The sequence below is a fragment of the Anoplopoma fimbria genome, chromosome 15 (genome assembly GCF_027596085.1).
Source record: "Anoplopoma fimbria isolate UVic2021 breed Golden Eagle Sablefish chromosome 15, Afim_UVic_2022, whole genome shotgun sequence".
Taxonomy (NCBI): domain Eukaryota; kingdom Metazoa; phylum Chordata; class Actinopteri; order Perciformes; family Anoplopomatidae; genus Anoplopoma; species Anoplopoma fimbria.
In genome coordinates, this window is record NC_072463.1 from 6,790,440 (window position 1) to 6,807,461 (window position 17,022).

A 17,022-nucleotide genomic window follows, 5' to 3' on the forward strand; every position below is an offset into this window, starting at 1 on the left:
CTGACATGCTACTGCATAGCCTGCTTATATTTTATTTCACAGAATAAATAGAAAATTACCCAGTTTTCCTTTGAAACAAGCCTAAATCCTAAAATAATTGTGTCGCAATAAAATCAATATCCCTTTGCTATTAGAATCTTAAAATAAAAATGTATTAAATAATCAAAACGTTGAATATAAAATAATGATATGCTAGCGCTAACATTTATTTATTGGTAAGTTGACTTGACTGGCTCAAATAAGTCTGTAAAATAATAGCAACAAGCAGAATAATTAGTATCCTATTTGCTTTGCTTTACAGGGACATTCCAAAAAAATTGATGCATACATAATCAAAATAACCCGTAAGCATATTTATTTAAACATTTTATATATAAAAAGTTTGACTTTACATGTGATTAAAAATGTGGAAAGGAATAATCTGCATTCTTATATAGCTGTGTAGAAGTGGCGTATAAAAAAACGTTAATCTCTTACAGGCTAAGAAAATAAACTACATTTTACAGACATTTGGTATTCCATATCTTCAGTATAAATGTACACAATAGTCAATTCATGCTTATGTCAATAAATATGTAAAACATACAACAATTCTATGTGAAAAGTCTTTACATTTCATTGATCAATATGTATTAAATACAATTCAGAACACACTGACTTATACTCATTTAGTTCACATAAACAAATATAAAAAGCAAAACGGTAAAAATACAACAAATCTGTCAGATTTATTATAATTTTAAAAAAAAATACAATTTATGAAAAAATAAGAGTTAAAGTTGAAACACTCGAATTGAAAACAGCAATGTGTCCGTGAGTTTATGTATCGGGCTCGAAAGCTCCATTAGTCCTTCCGGTGGGTTTCTTTGGGAGAGGCCTGTCTGTAGATCTGCCTCTCCTCCTGGTGCTCGCCGACCTGGGAGCATCTGCATCTGAAAATGTGGCTTGAGATGAAAGAGCAGGTACTCCTGGCTTCTTCACCTTCTTCTTCCTTCTAGCTCTGCAAGAAAACCATCATTCACAATCAAAATGAATTATTTCTAAACCCGCGGTGTCTTGTTTTTGTTATGGAAAAGCAGCACTTAGATCCTCACACAGTGTTCAGTTACCATCACCCTGTTAATGTTGTCAGGAGGATTTAACCACAGCGAGCCACTCACCTGGCACTGGTCAACTCTGGTTCGGTGTCAGAAAGGGTCGGCTCAGAAAGAAACCTAAGCTCCCCAGAAGAACTAATTGCAGCAGATACCTTGGAAACGTAAGGAAATAGAAAAGATAAAACCATAGGAAAAGCCATCGTACCATGCAGATACTAAAAAATAGATCATCATGCATTCTTGTATGCTATAAAGTCATACAACTCCGCAAAGCCCAAAGTCTTTCAAAGAATACTTTACCCTGTTTCTGTTTCTTTACTAAACAGAAGCAAAGGGCCCATAGACACAAGAAAGAGGAAACCCGAATATGGAGTGCGAGAAATGTATTCACAGCCACAACCTTTTACCTTTCAGCTGATATTCATTACTGATGAAAAAAGAGAAATGATTCTAATCCATGACAGACGCCCCTTTCTCTTTCTTTTCTGTCTCCTTACCCTGGTTGGTGTTGACCTCTCAACAGTCCCCTCAGTCGAGGCTGCGTGTGCCTCAGTCACCTCTTCATTGAAATCTCCTACAAAATAAAAGAACTCAACATCTTGCACCACATTTGGAAGTGTTTCCACTTGGTGTCTATCACAAGAAATGATGATTCACTTACTCTGATCTGCTACATAAGAAGCCAGAAAGTATCCCTGCTGCCCATTGGCCAGACTCCCAAACCACCAGTTCTCATTGTCTTTGTACAGCACTTGGATGACGTCACCGCGGCGTATGGTCAGTTCATCAGACCGATTTGCTCTGTAGTTATGGAGGGAGACGACCTAGAAGAGGAACACAAAGGTGGAGGGCTTGAATATGAGAAGGGGAAAAGGTTACATGTGACTGAGCTCACCACTACAGTGGATACTTACTACTTGTTGAACAGGGACAGGATCTGTTTCCACATGGATGCCTGAAGAAATGTGGTCAGGGAGGCTCTGATGGAGAAAAATAACATAGTTTTAATCATGTAGAAGCAAATTTAGCAGATAAATGATACCTGGCAGATAGAAGCAGTTGACTAGTTAGTGCAGCAACGTACATCTGGTTAAGATTCGGTTGACAAAGTAAAAGACAGAACAAAAAGTGTCAATTTTGTCGACTCTCTCGATCAAAACAAAAGCAATAGACGGCGTTTGGTGACATAGTGTTGAGTGTGGGATCATGGGAGTCTTCACCACTATCGTCCTCACTACAGTCAGCTTCTCCCATTTAGTATTCCTTTTGTATCGTTAAGGGCGTTTTCTTAAGGTGTTGCCTAACCCTAATCCTAACCCGCAGAGGACTCCTCCTCTCAGTAACAAATTAATTTGGGATTTAAAACTGGTCTTAAACTGATAATTTAAAATCCTGACGTTTGATTACTAAAATCCTTCATCAAGTGTAAATATAAAGTAAAAAACAAACAAGATCTAAAAAAGTGTATCGTAAGAATGTGGCTTAAAACTGGATACAAATGTAATCTTTGACAGCTTGTGGCAGACGACCACAGCGCTGACACATTAAAGGGGATATTTTGCCAGGCGAACAAATGAAACGCACCATTACTTTGATTAAATAACAGATTCATCTTGTTGCAAGTTGTTGGAAAGATTTGGGTACAACTCAAATAAATATACAAAATAGGTCTGTAGTTTTTAGACATTCTAATGAGGAAAAGTTATTATATAACAGCCTTACCGTCTGTAGCCTGAGAGATGAAGCTCCTTTTAGACGCTGACCGACTGGACTGAACCCGCCTGAAATTACAAGAAAAAAAAACAAAAGCAGGCAAAAAATGTTTAATCTTCGACTGAAACACAATTCAGTGATTGTTTACAGAGATCACTTACGGACACAAGTGAAAGTCACAAGCGGTCCATCTTTGTCTCTGTGTATGGTGTACATGCTTCAGGAGACTTTAAACCAGAATAGTGGGAGTATTTGGTCTTAATGCAGCTATAATCTTGGAAGGTATTTGACCTCACATATCACAGGGCAGCAGTAAAGTCATTCATTGGTTTCAGAGCAAATTACTATGTGATTAACTGGACAAGCCACTCACGATTCTGGGTGCTCAGAGCTGCCTGGGGGATTAGCTGCTCTGCGAGAGAACCGGAGAACTGCAGCTGGGAGTGCGGCGACAGGAGGGACGGAGGTGGTAACGAAGTATTTAATCCCGTCTGCAAAAGAAAAGGCTTGGCTTCAGTTTTCAAGCAATATGATTCATTATAAAATAGCAGTAATGTATTAACTACTTTCCATTTAATGGATAACTGATCATGACTCCTTAGGCAATTTAAGGTCAAGATTAAGTGAAACATTTATCTGCTTCTGTAATGCAGTGCTAATCACGATTTCAGTTTATTATTGAAAATACACAGTCTATAACTTTATAGACATAATTCTGTTGTGTGTTTCCTTTCTAAGCTCTTGGGAGGGAACCAGAGAACATGCTGGTTTAGACAGAGATTACCGAGAACAAAATATCGGCATAAAGGGCTTGACACGTTACATCACCAGATATGACCTCAATAAAAACCAAGCCAATCAAAGGTGTGTTTACAAAGGAGTACTGATCAAAGACTCACTGTGCCAGAATCTATTGTGAAGCTCCTCCCTGTGTGAGTAATGTTCATTTTGTCTGCAAACCAAACACACAAAAGCAGAATATTTTCCATGTAAATACAGAGACAGCATTGTTACAAAAACAGGTTATTACAAGATGTAATGCAGAACACCATGTTCATTATAAAACAAAAAAACACATTCAGTACCTTGCTCATAAATGTATCCAGAAGTTGAAGACCTCTGATGTGGATCCTAAAAAGATTTGAAAAGATGAGTTTTGGAGATTTTAAATTTCTGTATTTCTATATGTACTTATTTCTAAGTAATAGATGGATGAGTATTTACAAGCACTGAATTCAGTTGCTCCTTAACACATTGCATTTTCAATGCGAGTCTTGTTGCTTGGGCAAACTGATCCATGGTTGAAGCAGACGTGTCCTGACACGCTGGGGTGTCAGGTGTGTTTCTGAAGGTTTTGGTGTCTGTAGAAGCTGATCTGCTCCCAGCTCTTATATTGTGCACCTCCAGCTGGGAAACTGTGATACAGCATGACATAGTATGGATTTTAACGCTTGTATATATCAATTTAACAGCACAGATGATGAGAGATTCGAGGGCTGCATCCACAAGGAAAAAAAAGGCCCTTGTCAGGTGTTTTCACAAACCTTTGCGATCGTACAGGTACAGGCGGACAGGCTGGCTCTGACCAAAGGCACTGAAAGCAACCATGTTTTCGTGAGGATGGAACGACACGCCGTGGAGAGCAGTGCGGTACAAAAGCTCAGAGTAGACGGCAACTTGGTCACCTGAGAAGACAGAACAGCTGGAGCCACTATGCATAACAACAACAAAACTGACAGAAAATAACCATGATAATCTCACCTGTGTCTGTATTCCAGACATATGCCATCCCGTCCTCGCTACCAGAGAAGATGAAGTTCCCACATGGCGTGAACGTGCTATAGATCCTCTCTCTGTAGTTTGTGGCTCCGGTGTACTTCTTCATTGCCAGGCTGAAAAGGGCAGATACATTGTTGAAAAGATGGAAAATATATATTTTAAGTTTGAACAAAGAATGTATGTTTTTTTGGCTGTAACAACTATACTGGGAAACATAATACTGTATGTTTCATACATTATTTATGATCATCCCTCTCCTATCAGTTATAATTTAGAAATGCAAACACCAATGTTGTGTTTCAGAGTAAGACTTAAATGAGACATCATCTTATTTAATCTGTATTTTAGTTATGAATAGTGACATTATTTGGATTCAACAGCTCTAAAACTTGTGTTTATTTTACCTGTGATTAACTTATAACCAAAGCCACTAACATACATACATACAAACAACAAACTTTAATAGCTGTGAAATGTTTTATAATGTTGTGATCATAAAGACTTGACATTGGTGCTTTACCAGGACAAATACAATAAGTTAATGCCATTACTTAAAATGTGTTATCATCTTGCAAACTTGCTCCAGCCGTAAAAAAAATTCAGCACGCTTTTTCTTTGCACTGGGTAACTGAAGTGGCTGTATAGCAAACCATAAAACCAGCAGCGACACTCAAAGAGCTGAACAGAGGTCACTGCTTCCTGTAATTACAGATGTTGCTTTTCAAAGTTATGTCTTATCTTATTTACATTCTCAAGTCCATCACCCTCAGGACACTGTCTTTGGCATGGATGAGCAGGCACCGCCCGTTTGGATGGAGCTGCAGCATGTTGATGGGGACGCCCCTGAGGTCACTCTCATCAATTTTCTGCCAAGACAAAACATGCAGAGTTTCACATTTATTTCCAATTTCACTTCTACAGCAAGCAGACCACCATCTGACAAACTGACAACTAAAGTATACTGTGTTATATGTACATTTGGATCAAAGATGACACATATAATGTCCCGTACCTTCTCTATACACCAGCGCTGACTTGGTGGATGCCGCTTGCTGTCATTAATTGTAGTTTTCCACACAAGGATTAGGCCGGTGTTGTCCGCAGAGAACATTCTTCTTCCTAATTACAACAAATACAACAAACAAAACATCAGCTGTAATTATAACATCAACGTGTAAGTATAACATTCTTCATTCACATTACAAAGTAAGCTATCTTACATTTAATAGGGAGAGCACCACAATATATAAATACTAACAATAATCCCCCTCAGAAATGTACTGGAATGCACATCATTCACTATTTCTAACATGTACATGTAAGATTTTCCTATATTACATTACATATTATGTCATAATAGCATTAGTTTATGTAGATTATATAAATGCACTGGGTGAGAAGTACACAACATGGACAGGTTGCCAGTTTATGATGGGGTTTACATACAATATTAAAAAAACACAATACCTTCAGAGTCAAAACAAATGGAGTTGATGAAACTGTTGTGACCCTCAAACTCCTGCAGCAGCTGGCCGTTCACATCGTCTACATCCAGCCTCCACACTCGTACCAGAGCGTCGAAGCCCCCCGTCACCACCAGGTTCTGGGCTGTGGGCTGGTACTGAGCACAGTACACAAAGGATGGATGAGGGAGCACCTTCTGGGCCGTTCCCTGAAGCCGCTCCACGTTCCACTCTCTGATGGAGGAGAGCAAGAGAATTTGAATAATGCAAACCCTCTTTTGTGCAAAGTTATTATATTCTTTAAATTAAATTCAAATCAGACAATCCCCACTACAGCCAAAAACATGCTGAGTCACTGATAACCTAAACACATAATGAGCCACTTGCTATGAAGGGTGCTTGCTCCCCCTAGAGGTACTATTGCAAACAGCTATTACATCAATTCAGTCACCAGCAGTGAGGCCTCATTGTGAAACCAACTCTTTCATTCACTGCTGTTCAGTTTTATTTATTTTTCAATTCAAAAAACATAATCTCACCGGACAGTTCCATCAGAGGAGGCAGACAAAAGGCTCCGATCGTCTCTGGACCAGCAGAGATCATAGACTATTTTCAGATGGCCACTGAAGGCAACCAAAGCCTGGCCAGAGGGAATCTCATACACTGAAACAGTAAATGAACGGGTTACTTATTGAACAATATGCTTATATGTTGTTTTATATGCTTGGAAGTTGTAGAGACTTGAGTTCATCCCCAGAGATGTTCATGTGTAAACAGCAAGTTAATTAGCTTGTGATTACTGCTGAGGAGTTTTACACGGACGAGGTGTTGTTTACCTACTACAGGGAAAGCATCTGTGTCAGCACAAGCAGCAGCCAGCATCGTCCCGGTGTGAGAGAAGAGCAATGTGAAGCAGCCCATCCGACCACCACGGAATGACAGCATGGACTTGTTCGGAATCCGACAGACCTTTAACAGAGAATTTTAAGTAAGTAATGTGCAACTAACCACATTTCAAGGACAGGTTCACATTTTTTCCTTGTTAAAACAACACTAACATGCCCGTATGTACAGTGCTGTCTCTTAGAGTGGCATTGCATGAGGAAGGGACCACTTGACAGACACTTTGTACAGGAGGAATGATCACAGTGGACGGAAACAGCTTTAATGTAAACGTGTGAGTGTTGTTTGTTCCAATTCCACCAACCTGTCCCGGCAGCCTGCTCCATCTCAAGGCTGGAGGCTTGATGTCTAGAGGCTGAGTCAGGCTTCTCCTGGTGACCTCATTCTGTAGTTCACTGAAGGAGGTGCTACCCCTCTCCTCCTGCAGTGCCATCATGGACCGAATACCAGGGTCCACCTGCAGAACAAAAGCCAATCTTAGCTCCAACATATTACTGAATCCACTTGAGGCTTGACTTAACACCAGAATATCCTAAACAGCTTTTTCTACAGTATGTAACACGTCATCTATTTGCAGCTATAGGGTAACAAAAAACGTACATGCTCAGGGAGTTTAATGCCTTTCACCGTGACATAAAGGGTGGATGTGTATTTGTTTCGAGGGTACTTCCTCCACCACTCGACCACCTCGATTGTTTTGGGTTGTCTCTTTGCCCGAGGTGGAGGGCAGAAGAGCTGGAGGCGAAGTTTACTGTCGATATTCAGCACACCATTTGTGCCGACAAGCTAAAGGATACAGAGAAAATTGTGAAATAAGTATTCAAAGAACAGTGAAAAACAAAGTCAACCGGGACAAATATAGTACCTTGAGGAATGCCCATGCAATCTTTCTGAATCCTCGCTCATGCTTGTCAACATCAACGTTGGCTCTTGCTTCTTCCATGGTTATGAAGTCCAGGATCTTTACGAAACATTTAAATACAGATAATTATTGACAGCTACATTGAAATTGGCCAATTATGTCTAAATTAAGTGTCACTTACTTCAAAGAGAAGTATAACTCTGGGTCTTTCATCATTCTGTTCAACAAAGTAACCAAAGCGTTCATTAAAGATGATCTGTTCCTGCCACTCAGGGATGATTGATTTGTTCTTCTTGAAGTCAAATGGTTGAGTCATGATGGGGATAATGTGGTCAACGTTCTCTTGCTCATAAAATGAGGAGACTGGCCGATGGCTATGAAAAAAACAAGACAAAAACATTTAGATATTGTGGTTCTTCAAAGGCTTTACCACACTCTGCACCCTTTCAAATGGTTAAAATAACAATTAAACACTGAATTAAACACTGAGCTGAACTGCAGTTATATAGGTGACTGAGAGCGTCCATTCTCACCAGTCTTCCTTCTTCACATACTGTCCAGTGACTTCATCGATAACATGTATCTTCACCATCGGGTGTGAGATCAGTAGGTCCGTCTTGAGGCGATCTGTTCTGTGGATGTACACTCCCAGTACAAGGCTGTCATCAAATGTTGGTTTCTGTGGAACTTCTGTCTCAGCTTCACTCTCTTCTTTGACAACTGAAATAAAGTAAATTAGTAAATTAAAAAACATGCAATTCATCAACATTGTAGACTTTTCAAGGGAACTTCTCAAATGAATGCCTGACAATAGTGAAGCTGATAGTTAATATCCAGTTACCATGTTTTTTCTTCTTCTTTTTCTTCTTTCCCTTGGTTTCAGTTTCGCTGTCCACTTCAGCATCTTGGTCAGCATCCTCATCATCATCCCTAGAGGAATCCCAAAGATTTTTATTTTACTTCATTATGCTGCTAAATCTGTAGTCTGTAGCCTAATCACTAAATGTAAAAACACACTAGTAGATATACATACCCTATTTCTGGCTGTGTAATTACAGATTTCAGCTTTTTCTTTTTCTTCTTTCCGACATCGTTATTTAGCGAGACATTTTGGGAGAGAGCGCTCTCTTCCTCAGTCTTGGTGCTTGTCGTCTTTAAAGTCCTCTCCTCATTCTGTGCAATCTGCTGCTGGTATTCATGCAGCAGTTTGTCCTCTGCATCCTCCACTTGACTCACTGCCTTGGCTTCTGTATCTCCCTTGCCTTTCCCCTTTTTACTTTTTCGCTTTGGTTCCTTTCCAGCACCTACATCATCTGGCTCCAAAGCAATCTCAGACTTGGAAGCCTCCGCATCTTTCTGGGTGAAACTTTTGGTATCCTCAGGTACACGAAGGGGGGGAAGCTCTCTCCTGCTTTTCCTCTTACCTTTTGACGTCTGAGTCTCCTCTTCGTTTCTACTGTTGTTGATATTGACCTTTTCCACTGTTTCTTTCTCTCTTCTCTTATTCTTGGTGTAGCGAGGGCTGCCCTGTTCGGGGTGATATGTGTTCTGGAGGATGGTCTCATCATCTTCTGTGTCCTTCTCAAGGTTTAGATTCTTTTTTAGATTCTGAAGCTAAAAGAAACAGGGGGAAAGGAAAGGTAAACAAAGAAATGTCAATATACATGTATGTAAATCTTGTTTCCCTAAATAAGATGTTGACCATCTCAATTACTTTCCAGTTATTTTGGAGAAAGGAGATGAAGTAAACAAACCAGGTGTAGTTTGAAACTTTTAGAGCACATACCACAATAGTCTCCTGAGTTTCAGTGTTTTTCTTCTTTAACTTTTTCTTGTCTGATTCAGAGTATTTCTTGAAGACTTCGTTGAATCTTTCCCGGGTCTTTGCCCGGTCTTCACTCGCACCTGTAAAAAGATTTACACCGATTAATGGGCAAAGTTGCCATGGGCTGGCTACATTGAGATCAGTTATTACTGTGTGATCAAAGCATGTATCTATGTTGCTGTTGTGAAGGCTAAATTTACAACTTCTACAACCTATCGTACTTAAATACAATTTTGGGGTACTTGTTCTTGTGCAGGAGTATTTCCAATTTACAACATTGCAGATCTAAATAGTGCGTTTTACTTAAGTACATTTATTCACATACATACAAGACATGAATTTATGCTTGTGCTTTCTCGCCTCGCAGGTTCCCAGGAATTGGGGTTATATTTGGACTGTCATCGTGCCACCTACTGAGGCCCTGCTGACACCCACTACTACTACCACTATCATTATTAGTCACATTACTATACTATTACGCTTATTGACTTGCTTGTACCCTGGAGTCTTTGTGCTTTCTCGCTTCGCAGGCTTCTATAAATCGTGGCTGTACCTGGACGTGCATCCTGCTACGGCCCTGCTGACACCGACTGCTACCACCATTATTATTATTACTAGTCACATTACTATTACTATTACCTGTACCATTAAGCATTTTAGCTTTACTTCCACCCTGAAGCCCTTTTGCTTTCTCGTTCTGCAGGTTTCCATGAATCGTTGTGGTACCTGGACCGTAGTCGTGCCTCCTGCTGTGAGCCGACTGACACCCACTGCTACTTCGATTATTATTATTAATCACATTACTATCCCTATTTTCATGGCTATAATTCTACTGTAATAATTGCTGCTGTTATTATAAGTAGTCTTATTATATGAATCATTTATGTCATATACATTGAATGTGTTGTATCTAAGAAAAGAACTGTTATGCTGCTCATTCTGTACACATGACATCTATTGCATTCTGTCCATCCTGGGAGAAGGATCCCTCCTCTGTCGTTCTCCCATAGGTTTCTTCCTTTTTTTCTCCTTGTTAAAGGGGTTTTTTAGGGGAGTTTTTCCTGTGCCGATGTGAGGGAAGGACAGAGGATGTCGCATGTGCACAGATTGTAAAACCCTCTGAGGCTAATTTGTAATTTGTGATTCTGGGCTATACAAAATAAACTGAATTGAATTGAATTGAATGAATAACAGATAAAAGATGGCACATTTTAATAGATGACACTGCTCAACAATGTGTACAATTGTTCTAATTAGCCTCACCATGATCAACTTCAGCATTAAAATGCTTACATGCTTACACTTTAATGCATAATAATAATCCACTAATGATACAATAATATAAGACTCTGAAAGAAGGTATTCTGCATTATATTAACTTTTACTTTTTATACTTCAACTTTATTCTTGTGCAATTGTGTTGAAGGAATTTGTATACACTGTGGTATTACAACTTTTACTAAACTAAACTAAGTAATGGAGTAACTCACCTACTGGCATCCTCAGACACCGTTATGTCTCTCATTGTGAGGGCAAAAGGTGCATAATTAATCCAGGCAGGAAGGCTTTAATCCTATAAAAACAAAGCATGAATCATGTTAATAACCCTGCACAGACACTAATCTCTACGGTGTTTCTTTGCACAATTAGTTTTGCAATTTGGATGACAACAAGTAAACGAACCCACATCGTGTTTTCTTAGTTGAAGCTCAAAACATTCTAGGAAAAGCAACCTCTGTGTGATGCTAACAGTGAATGCTAACGTTAGCTTGCTAAGTGCTAACATTAGCTAGCATAAGTGGCATTATTAGCTCACTTAGTTTGGCACAGTACGACTTAGCTTCTTCAAGCAACAGTTTGAGCCTCATTATAAACCATGTTCCTAACAAATGTATCTTAAACAGAAGGATAGGAGTTATGTGAGGCGTGTATCTATCTACCCTGCAGTGATTGTGATCCTCCAACGACGCTGCGACGGTTTCCAAGTCAACCAAAACAGGGCTAAACGTGGGGGCGGGGCGTGGCGGCCATGTTTGTGACGTAGAGATAACAACAACAAATCCACCAATGGCTGAGCAATCTCTCACCCGTAACCATGGAAATAACATACAAAGTATAAAATTAACTTTAGTCGTTTACTTTCTACTATCAAAATGCACTTATTTTATCATATTTAAGTTGATACTATTTAATTATTTTATCCTCAAAAAAAACAACACAAAATAAATACAATTATACTTGGGAAATGCTGTAACCCATGACAACAAAGAAAGAGCAAAGATAAATACATGAATACAACAATAATAAATATAATAAAAAAACGTGTTTTAGGCTAATAGTCGGGTAAATATATTATAAACAAAACACGAGATATGGGTCGGTAAATGTAGTACTGATAATAAACCCTTTTTTATAATTTTTGCTTCTGAATAATAGTATATTATATTATTATATTATTATAATAATATATCATTATTATTATTATATATTATATTATTATTATTATTATATATATATTCTTTATTATTATTATAATAGTATTTTTGCTTCTGAATAATAGTATATTATATTATTATATTATTATAATATATATTATATTATATATATTATTATATTATTATTATTATTATATATCATATTATTATTATTATAATAGTATTTTTGCTTCTGAATAATAGTATAATGGTATGGTATGGTATGGTAATATTCTGAATAATAGTATAATGTAAAGGGTCTGCTCTGTAATCCCCACAGTCACATGACATTCCATTGGGCGTGTCTGTGTGCAGGTTGGGTGTCACAGGCAGGTGCGATGCCTTTCTGCTGAAGATGTGGTCATGGCTTCTGGCTTTTGTGAAGATTGCTCCCGATTGCTTAAAGAATTTCTCGTTTATTTGAGGAAGGTTTGCAGAGAGTTTGAGCAAAAAATAAGAGACTTTTTCAGGGAACTTTCTCAGTGCACCTGCTTTAGGATTACCCCGGAGGGTAGTGTCCTGAGGAGGAGGAGGACGCAAGAGTTGCCCTCTTTGCACCTGCTGCATGGTAGGAACATTGGAGCCGTTCATTTTCTTTGTTGTAGACAGCATTGTTGTGGAGTGCAAGTACACCTGTGGGCAGACAACATTACATCAACAGTGTATTTGTTACTTTAGAAAACACACAATGTCAAATTATTTCACATATTATACAAACTCAATCACTGAACAACTCTCAAGTTTTGGGAGTATTAATCATTGTTGATCTGTTTCTTTTCTTAGATGATGATTCTCAACTACTTAATCAGGAGTGTCTACACGCACTGAACAGACTTGCATCCTCAGAAAACACTGATCTACAAACTACTGCAGCCATGTATTATTTACATGTCAGTCATCATTGTGAGTAAAGAAATCAAACCGATTTTTATGTGGCTTCTATCTTCATTATAGCTTGCAGATCCGTGGTGCAATGAATGACACTATTGTTTGCAATTAAAGGTTTCTCATATCACCCTCTGTGGAGATAAGCTGTCCAACGAGTATGACTGGAATCATGCAAATGCTCAACTGTATTTTGTCCAGGGTTGGCTGACAATTCCCAGCATGTGTTTGCTCCAGTGTCAATTTAAAGACATAATAAATAGATTAAATTTTTAAATCCCACAGTATAATAACTACAGAAGTAATGGTTCATATAAAGTATGACTTGTAGTCCAGGTTAGATCCAGTTATATGCAAAGTGTAACCACATACTGTATTTTGCATAAAGGTGGCAGTTGACAGATTCCTGTGTTTGCCTGGTTGTGGTTGATAGACAAAGGTGGATTATCTCATTTGGAACCTGAATTTAAAACTCACCCCCAGTGTTAATAACTCATTTTTGGCTTAAGCTAGTGAGACTGACAGTTTATTAAATTTATGTTTACATTCTAGATTAATCTTGGCTATTCTAAAAATACTTTTGGGCGTGAAGAACTTCAAACAACTCGTAAAATTCTGCTTTTTCAACCAATAATAATCTTTTTGCTGTTGCAGTGACATCGCCTTTACCAGATGCCTTCATGGAGCCAGTCATGGCCTTACTTTTATCAACTGACCTAGACGTGCAAAAGACTATATCTCTCTCTTTGGTCAATCTGTTAGTCAAAAATAATGGTAAGAGATCATCACAAGGTTTTTAAAGTATCGTCTTTTGAATTTTGAATCATAATCCTTATAACCCTCCTCTTTATTTAAGTTGTTATAAATGTGCATGCATCAAAGCTTACACCCAAAATCCCAATTTTTGCAGTTCAGATGGTCTCAATTACTGTCCATGTGATCTGATTTCAGTGTGCAAGGAGTTAGTGATTGAAATGGGGATGCTGGTGCCCATACTGGAGCTGTTCCAGTCCGGTGATGCCACCGCTCAGTGTCACTCATGTGCCTGCATCACCATGCTGGCCTCCTCAGGTTGGTACAGACGGGCAGGACCCTGTTTAGTAGATCTCACAGATGTCTCGACAGTAAATAATTAGCATTTGGTGAAAGGACATAAACAATAGAAATAATATATATAAAACATAGCAATCAATGTCTTTATGTGTTGCTAATTCATATAGTGTTACAGAAGGCTTTGGAGTATGTCGTATAATTCTGCATACTGCCACTTATCCTGTATAAACTTGTACTGCAAGACATATGGGAATAATCATCTCATGAGGATTAGATAGTCAGAAAGGTTAAATAGATAGAAGTTGCTTCTTAAAATGTTTTTTAGCATCTTTATTTTTCCATTCTTATTCATCCTGGCTATGACTGCAGAGACACATCATACCATCGTAGTCTTGTATAGATCAGCTGAGCATACATATGTGTTTCTTTTGTTACAGAACCAGACAGTGAAGCTATCATGGTGGATGGCATCATGCCACTGTTGGCTTTAGCCAAATCCTACGAGCCACAGGTGCAGCAGAACGCCACTTGGGCTCTGTTACATCTCACACAGTCAGGTGGGATCATTTCCTTTAACTTTCAATGTTCACATATTTTTAATAAAAATAGAAGCTGCTGTGTTTGTGTGGTTTCCAGTGTTTTTCTGCTTTAATATATACAGAAATTTCCAAAATTTCTCTTCTTTTTCCAGATTGGTCAACAAGGATCTTATGTCAAGCGGGAGCTATTCCTGTCCTGGTACTTCTGCTGCAGTCCTCAAATTCAGAAGTTCAGTTTTACAGTTGCACCGCTCTGTGCAACATCGCTGCTGTCCGGGAGCATCACCCAAAGTTGCTCAGCATCGGGGATCATTTTTTGTTAAAGTCTCTTCTGACTCTCATGTCTTCCTCTGTGCAAAAGGTAATTGTGACCTTAAGTTTCTGATTGCTGGGTTTTAAGGTAAATCATCAACATTGTTCAATAGAAATCGTATTTATTTATTTTTCAGAATTCATCTCAAGCATGCAGATGCCTCCAAACGCTCTCAAAGAACGGTAATTATAAACATTGCAGGCAGAGATTGATGCAATGCCTAAAGCAGATGCTGTGTGTCATTTTCCTTTGTGTGTTTAGTGCTGATCCAGGAGCAGCTGATGGAGCTCGACTGTGTGTTGCCCCTGAAGGCGCTGCTGAAAAACTCTTCTCCTGTGTGGACAGAATCAGCCATAACACTTCTGTCTGCACTGTCGGCACACACACCAAACAATGTACGGTATCCTACACAGCACAATCATAATAATGATAACTATTGGTGATGTTTTAGCAGGAAGACTTTGAAAACTGATTTATTAAACTGATTTAATAAACTAAAAAGTGTAGATATCAAGCAACTGTTCTGTTTACATCCTAATATTGATAATATTTCCATGATTCCAGGACGTCCTGGTGACTGAGGGTCTGTTGGATGAAATTGGTCAGCTGCTTCATTATGAAACATCCTTCATAATCACACACAGCTGCAAGATAATCACCAACCTGTGTAGCTCCAGCATGGGTCAGCAGGTACACAAAGGCTGCAATTCATGACCTAATGTCACATGTTTGTAGTAAGATATGTTTGTGCGTGGTTCCTGAGATTGATTAAGCCCATCATTGTTATCTAGGCTGTGATGGAAAGTCTGTGTTTATCCAGACTCCTCAGGGCCCTTCTGTCTCCGTCCCTGTCGGATGAGACCTTGCTGCATGTGACGTCATGCTTACGTCACCTCATGACCTCGGGTGAGTGATGAATTAGTTTTGTTTGTCTTCATAATAAGATCCCCCTTTTATATGAATTATTTTCATAATCCTTCACCCTCTATCACTATTTCAGATCCACTTAAGTCTAACTTGTCGGTGACAATAACATCAGAGCAAGTTTCAAGACTTGTGAAGTTGTCCGGCCAAATACAAAATCCTCAGTTGTCCTACAACAGTGCGGCCATCATCAGCCAACTAGAAATGACCGGTAATGATGTGTGGAAGTATTCCTTTGTGATAGAAAACATCAAATAACCAGCTTGGTTTTGTATTATTATTAAGTATTGTTATATTCTGTGTGTTTTCATTCTATTCACCCAGAGGAGATAATCCAGTTGCTGAGATCTCACTACATTCTCATGTTGGAGTACCTGTTGGTGTTTCTCAAAAAGAAAGATGTAAAGTTGCAGCAGCTTGGCATAATTACAGTATTCAACCTCAAGAAAGGTGTGTATTTGTGGCACCCCTACTTATTAAGCTACTGAGGGTACTGTAGCCATTTAAATTATCCTATCATACTAGATGTCCCCAAGCAAATTCAAAACATAAAGCCATTGTAAGTCAGGAGTTCTTAGCCTGCTTTGTCCCGTCTTCCTCTGCAGATGGGGACTTTTCCTCTCTGCTGGCTGGCAGTGAGTTGGAGGCTCAGCTGTGGAAGGTGCATGCGCAGACGGAAGAAACCAGACAGATGCTGCAAATGATTAAGCCTCTTTCTCCATCTGCTGTTAACCCATGACTTTCCTCACCACAAACACTTGTGATGTGCACAGTGTTTACATTCATGCACATTATGGACAAGCAGCATTTTTTTTTCTATTGTGTTTATTGCATTTCAACTTTTAATGTTTACAGTCAACAAATTAAGTGAAAAACAAGGCAGAGATGTGGCATAGTATCAACTTTAATGAAATATGGCATATATTTCAACTTTTTAACAGGTTAACAAGCAATAGTTATAAGCAATACTTAAACTATAGGATCAAATATTGTTGATCAGATACATTTGTTTTTATATGCTTTTATTATAATAAACTCTCTTAACCTCTACGCCTCAAACTTTGCTTTGTTAAGTGAGATAATGGTCAGACAAAGCAACTGTCAGTGCAATAAAGGTTTTGTGCATCATATTCTCTAAAACAACACTCACAAAACTAAAGCAAAGTCTTTGGAAACTAAGTTCCTTAGCAGC

General features: G+C 38.7%; 2 protein-coding genes across 2 annotated transcripts; one reads left to right on the forward strand and one right to left on the reverse strand.

Annotated features, from left to right (window-relative positions):
- Window positions 1-58: 58 nt before the first annotated feature.
- Window positions 59-11,671, reverse strand: ahi1 (Abelson helper integration site 1). Its single transcript, XM_054614393.1, has 27 exons — window positions 11,583-11,671; window positions 11,133-11,215; window positions 9,604-9,722; window positions 8,851-9,431; window positions 8,659-8,747; window positions 8,351-8,537; window positions 7,999-8,191; window positions 7,821-7,916; window positions 7,556-7,741; window positions 7,260-7,412; window positions 6,889-7,021; window positions 6,592-6,715; window positions 6,057-6,286; window positions 5,602-5,708; window positions 5,337-5,455; window positions 4,572-4,702; window positions 4,355-4,495; window positions 4,035-4,225; window positions 3,896-3,941; window positions 3,710-3,762; window positions 3,184-3,301; window positions 2,820-2,878; window positions 2,012-2,077; window positions 1,759-1,921; window positions 1,595-1,671; window positions 1,161-1,249; window positions 59-1,000 (listed from the first exon to the last, which is right to left on the reverse strand). The coding sequence occupies exons 2-27, from the start codon at window positions 11,140-11,142 to the stop codon at window positions 820-822; spliced, it is 3,642 nt and encodes a 1,213-aa protein (XP_054470368.1). The 5' UTR covers window positions 11,143-11,215; window positions 11,583-11,671; the 3' UTR covers window positions 59-819.
- Window positions 11,672-12,324: 653 nt separating this feature from the next.
- LOC129103706 (uncharacterized) lies at window positions 12,325-16,775 on the forward strand. The gene is made up of 14 exons (XM_054614292.1): window positions 12,325-12,342; window positions 12,432-12,684; window positions 12,900-13,019; window positions 13,656-13,775; window positions 13,953-14,072; window positions 14,492-14,611; window positions 14,746-14,954; window positions 15,043-15,088; window positions 15,168-15,301; window positions 15,471-15,596; window positions 15,698-15,812; window positions 15,907-16,041; window positions 16,155-16,280; window positions 16,436-16,775. Exons 1-14 carry the CDS (start codon window positions 12,325-12,327, stop codon window positions 16,567-16,569), a joined length of 1,776 nt encoding a protein of 591 aa, XP_054470267.1. The 3' UTR covers window positions 16,570-16,775.
- Window positions 16,776-17,022: the final 247 nt, after the last annotated feature.

Excerpts from the sequence above, each read along its gene's own strand:
- ahi1 (XM_054614393.1), bottom strand. Across the intron at positions 8,538-8,658 it reads AAAGAAGAAGAAAAAACATG|TTGTCAAAGAAGAGAGTGAA; the intron begins GTAACTGGATAT and ends ACTTTATTTCAG. Across the intron at positions 6,287-6,591 it reads TCCTCTGATGGAACTGTCCG|AGAGTGGAACGTGGAGCGGC; the intron begins GTGAGATTATGT and ends CTCCTCCATCAG.
- LOC129103706 (XM_054614292.1), top strand. Across the intron at positions 15,813-15,906 it reads ACGTCACCTCATGACCTCGG|ATCCACTTAAGTCTAACTTG; the intron begins GTGAGTGATGAA and ends TCACTATTTCAG. Across the intron at positions 16,281-16,435 it reads AGTATTCAACCTCAAGAAAG|ATGGGGACTTTTCCTCTCTG; the intron begins GTGTGTATTTGT and ends CTTCCTCTGCAG.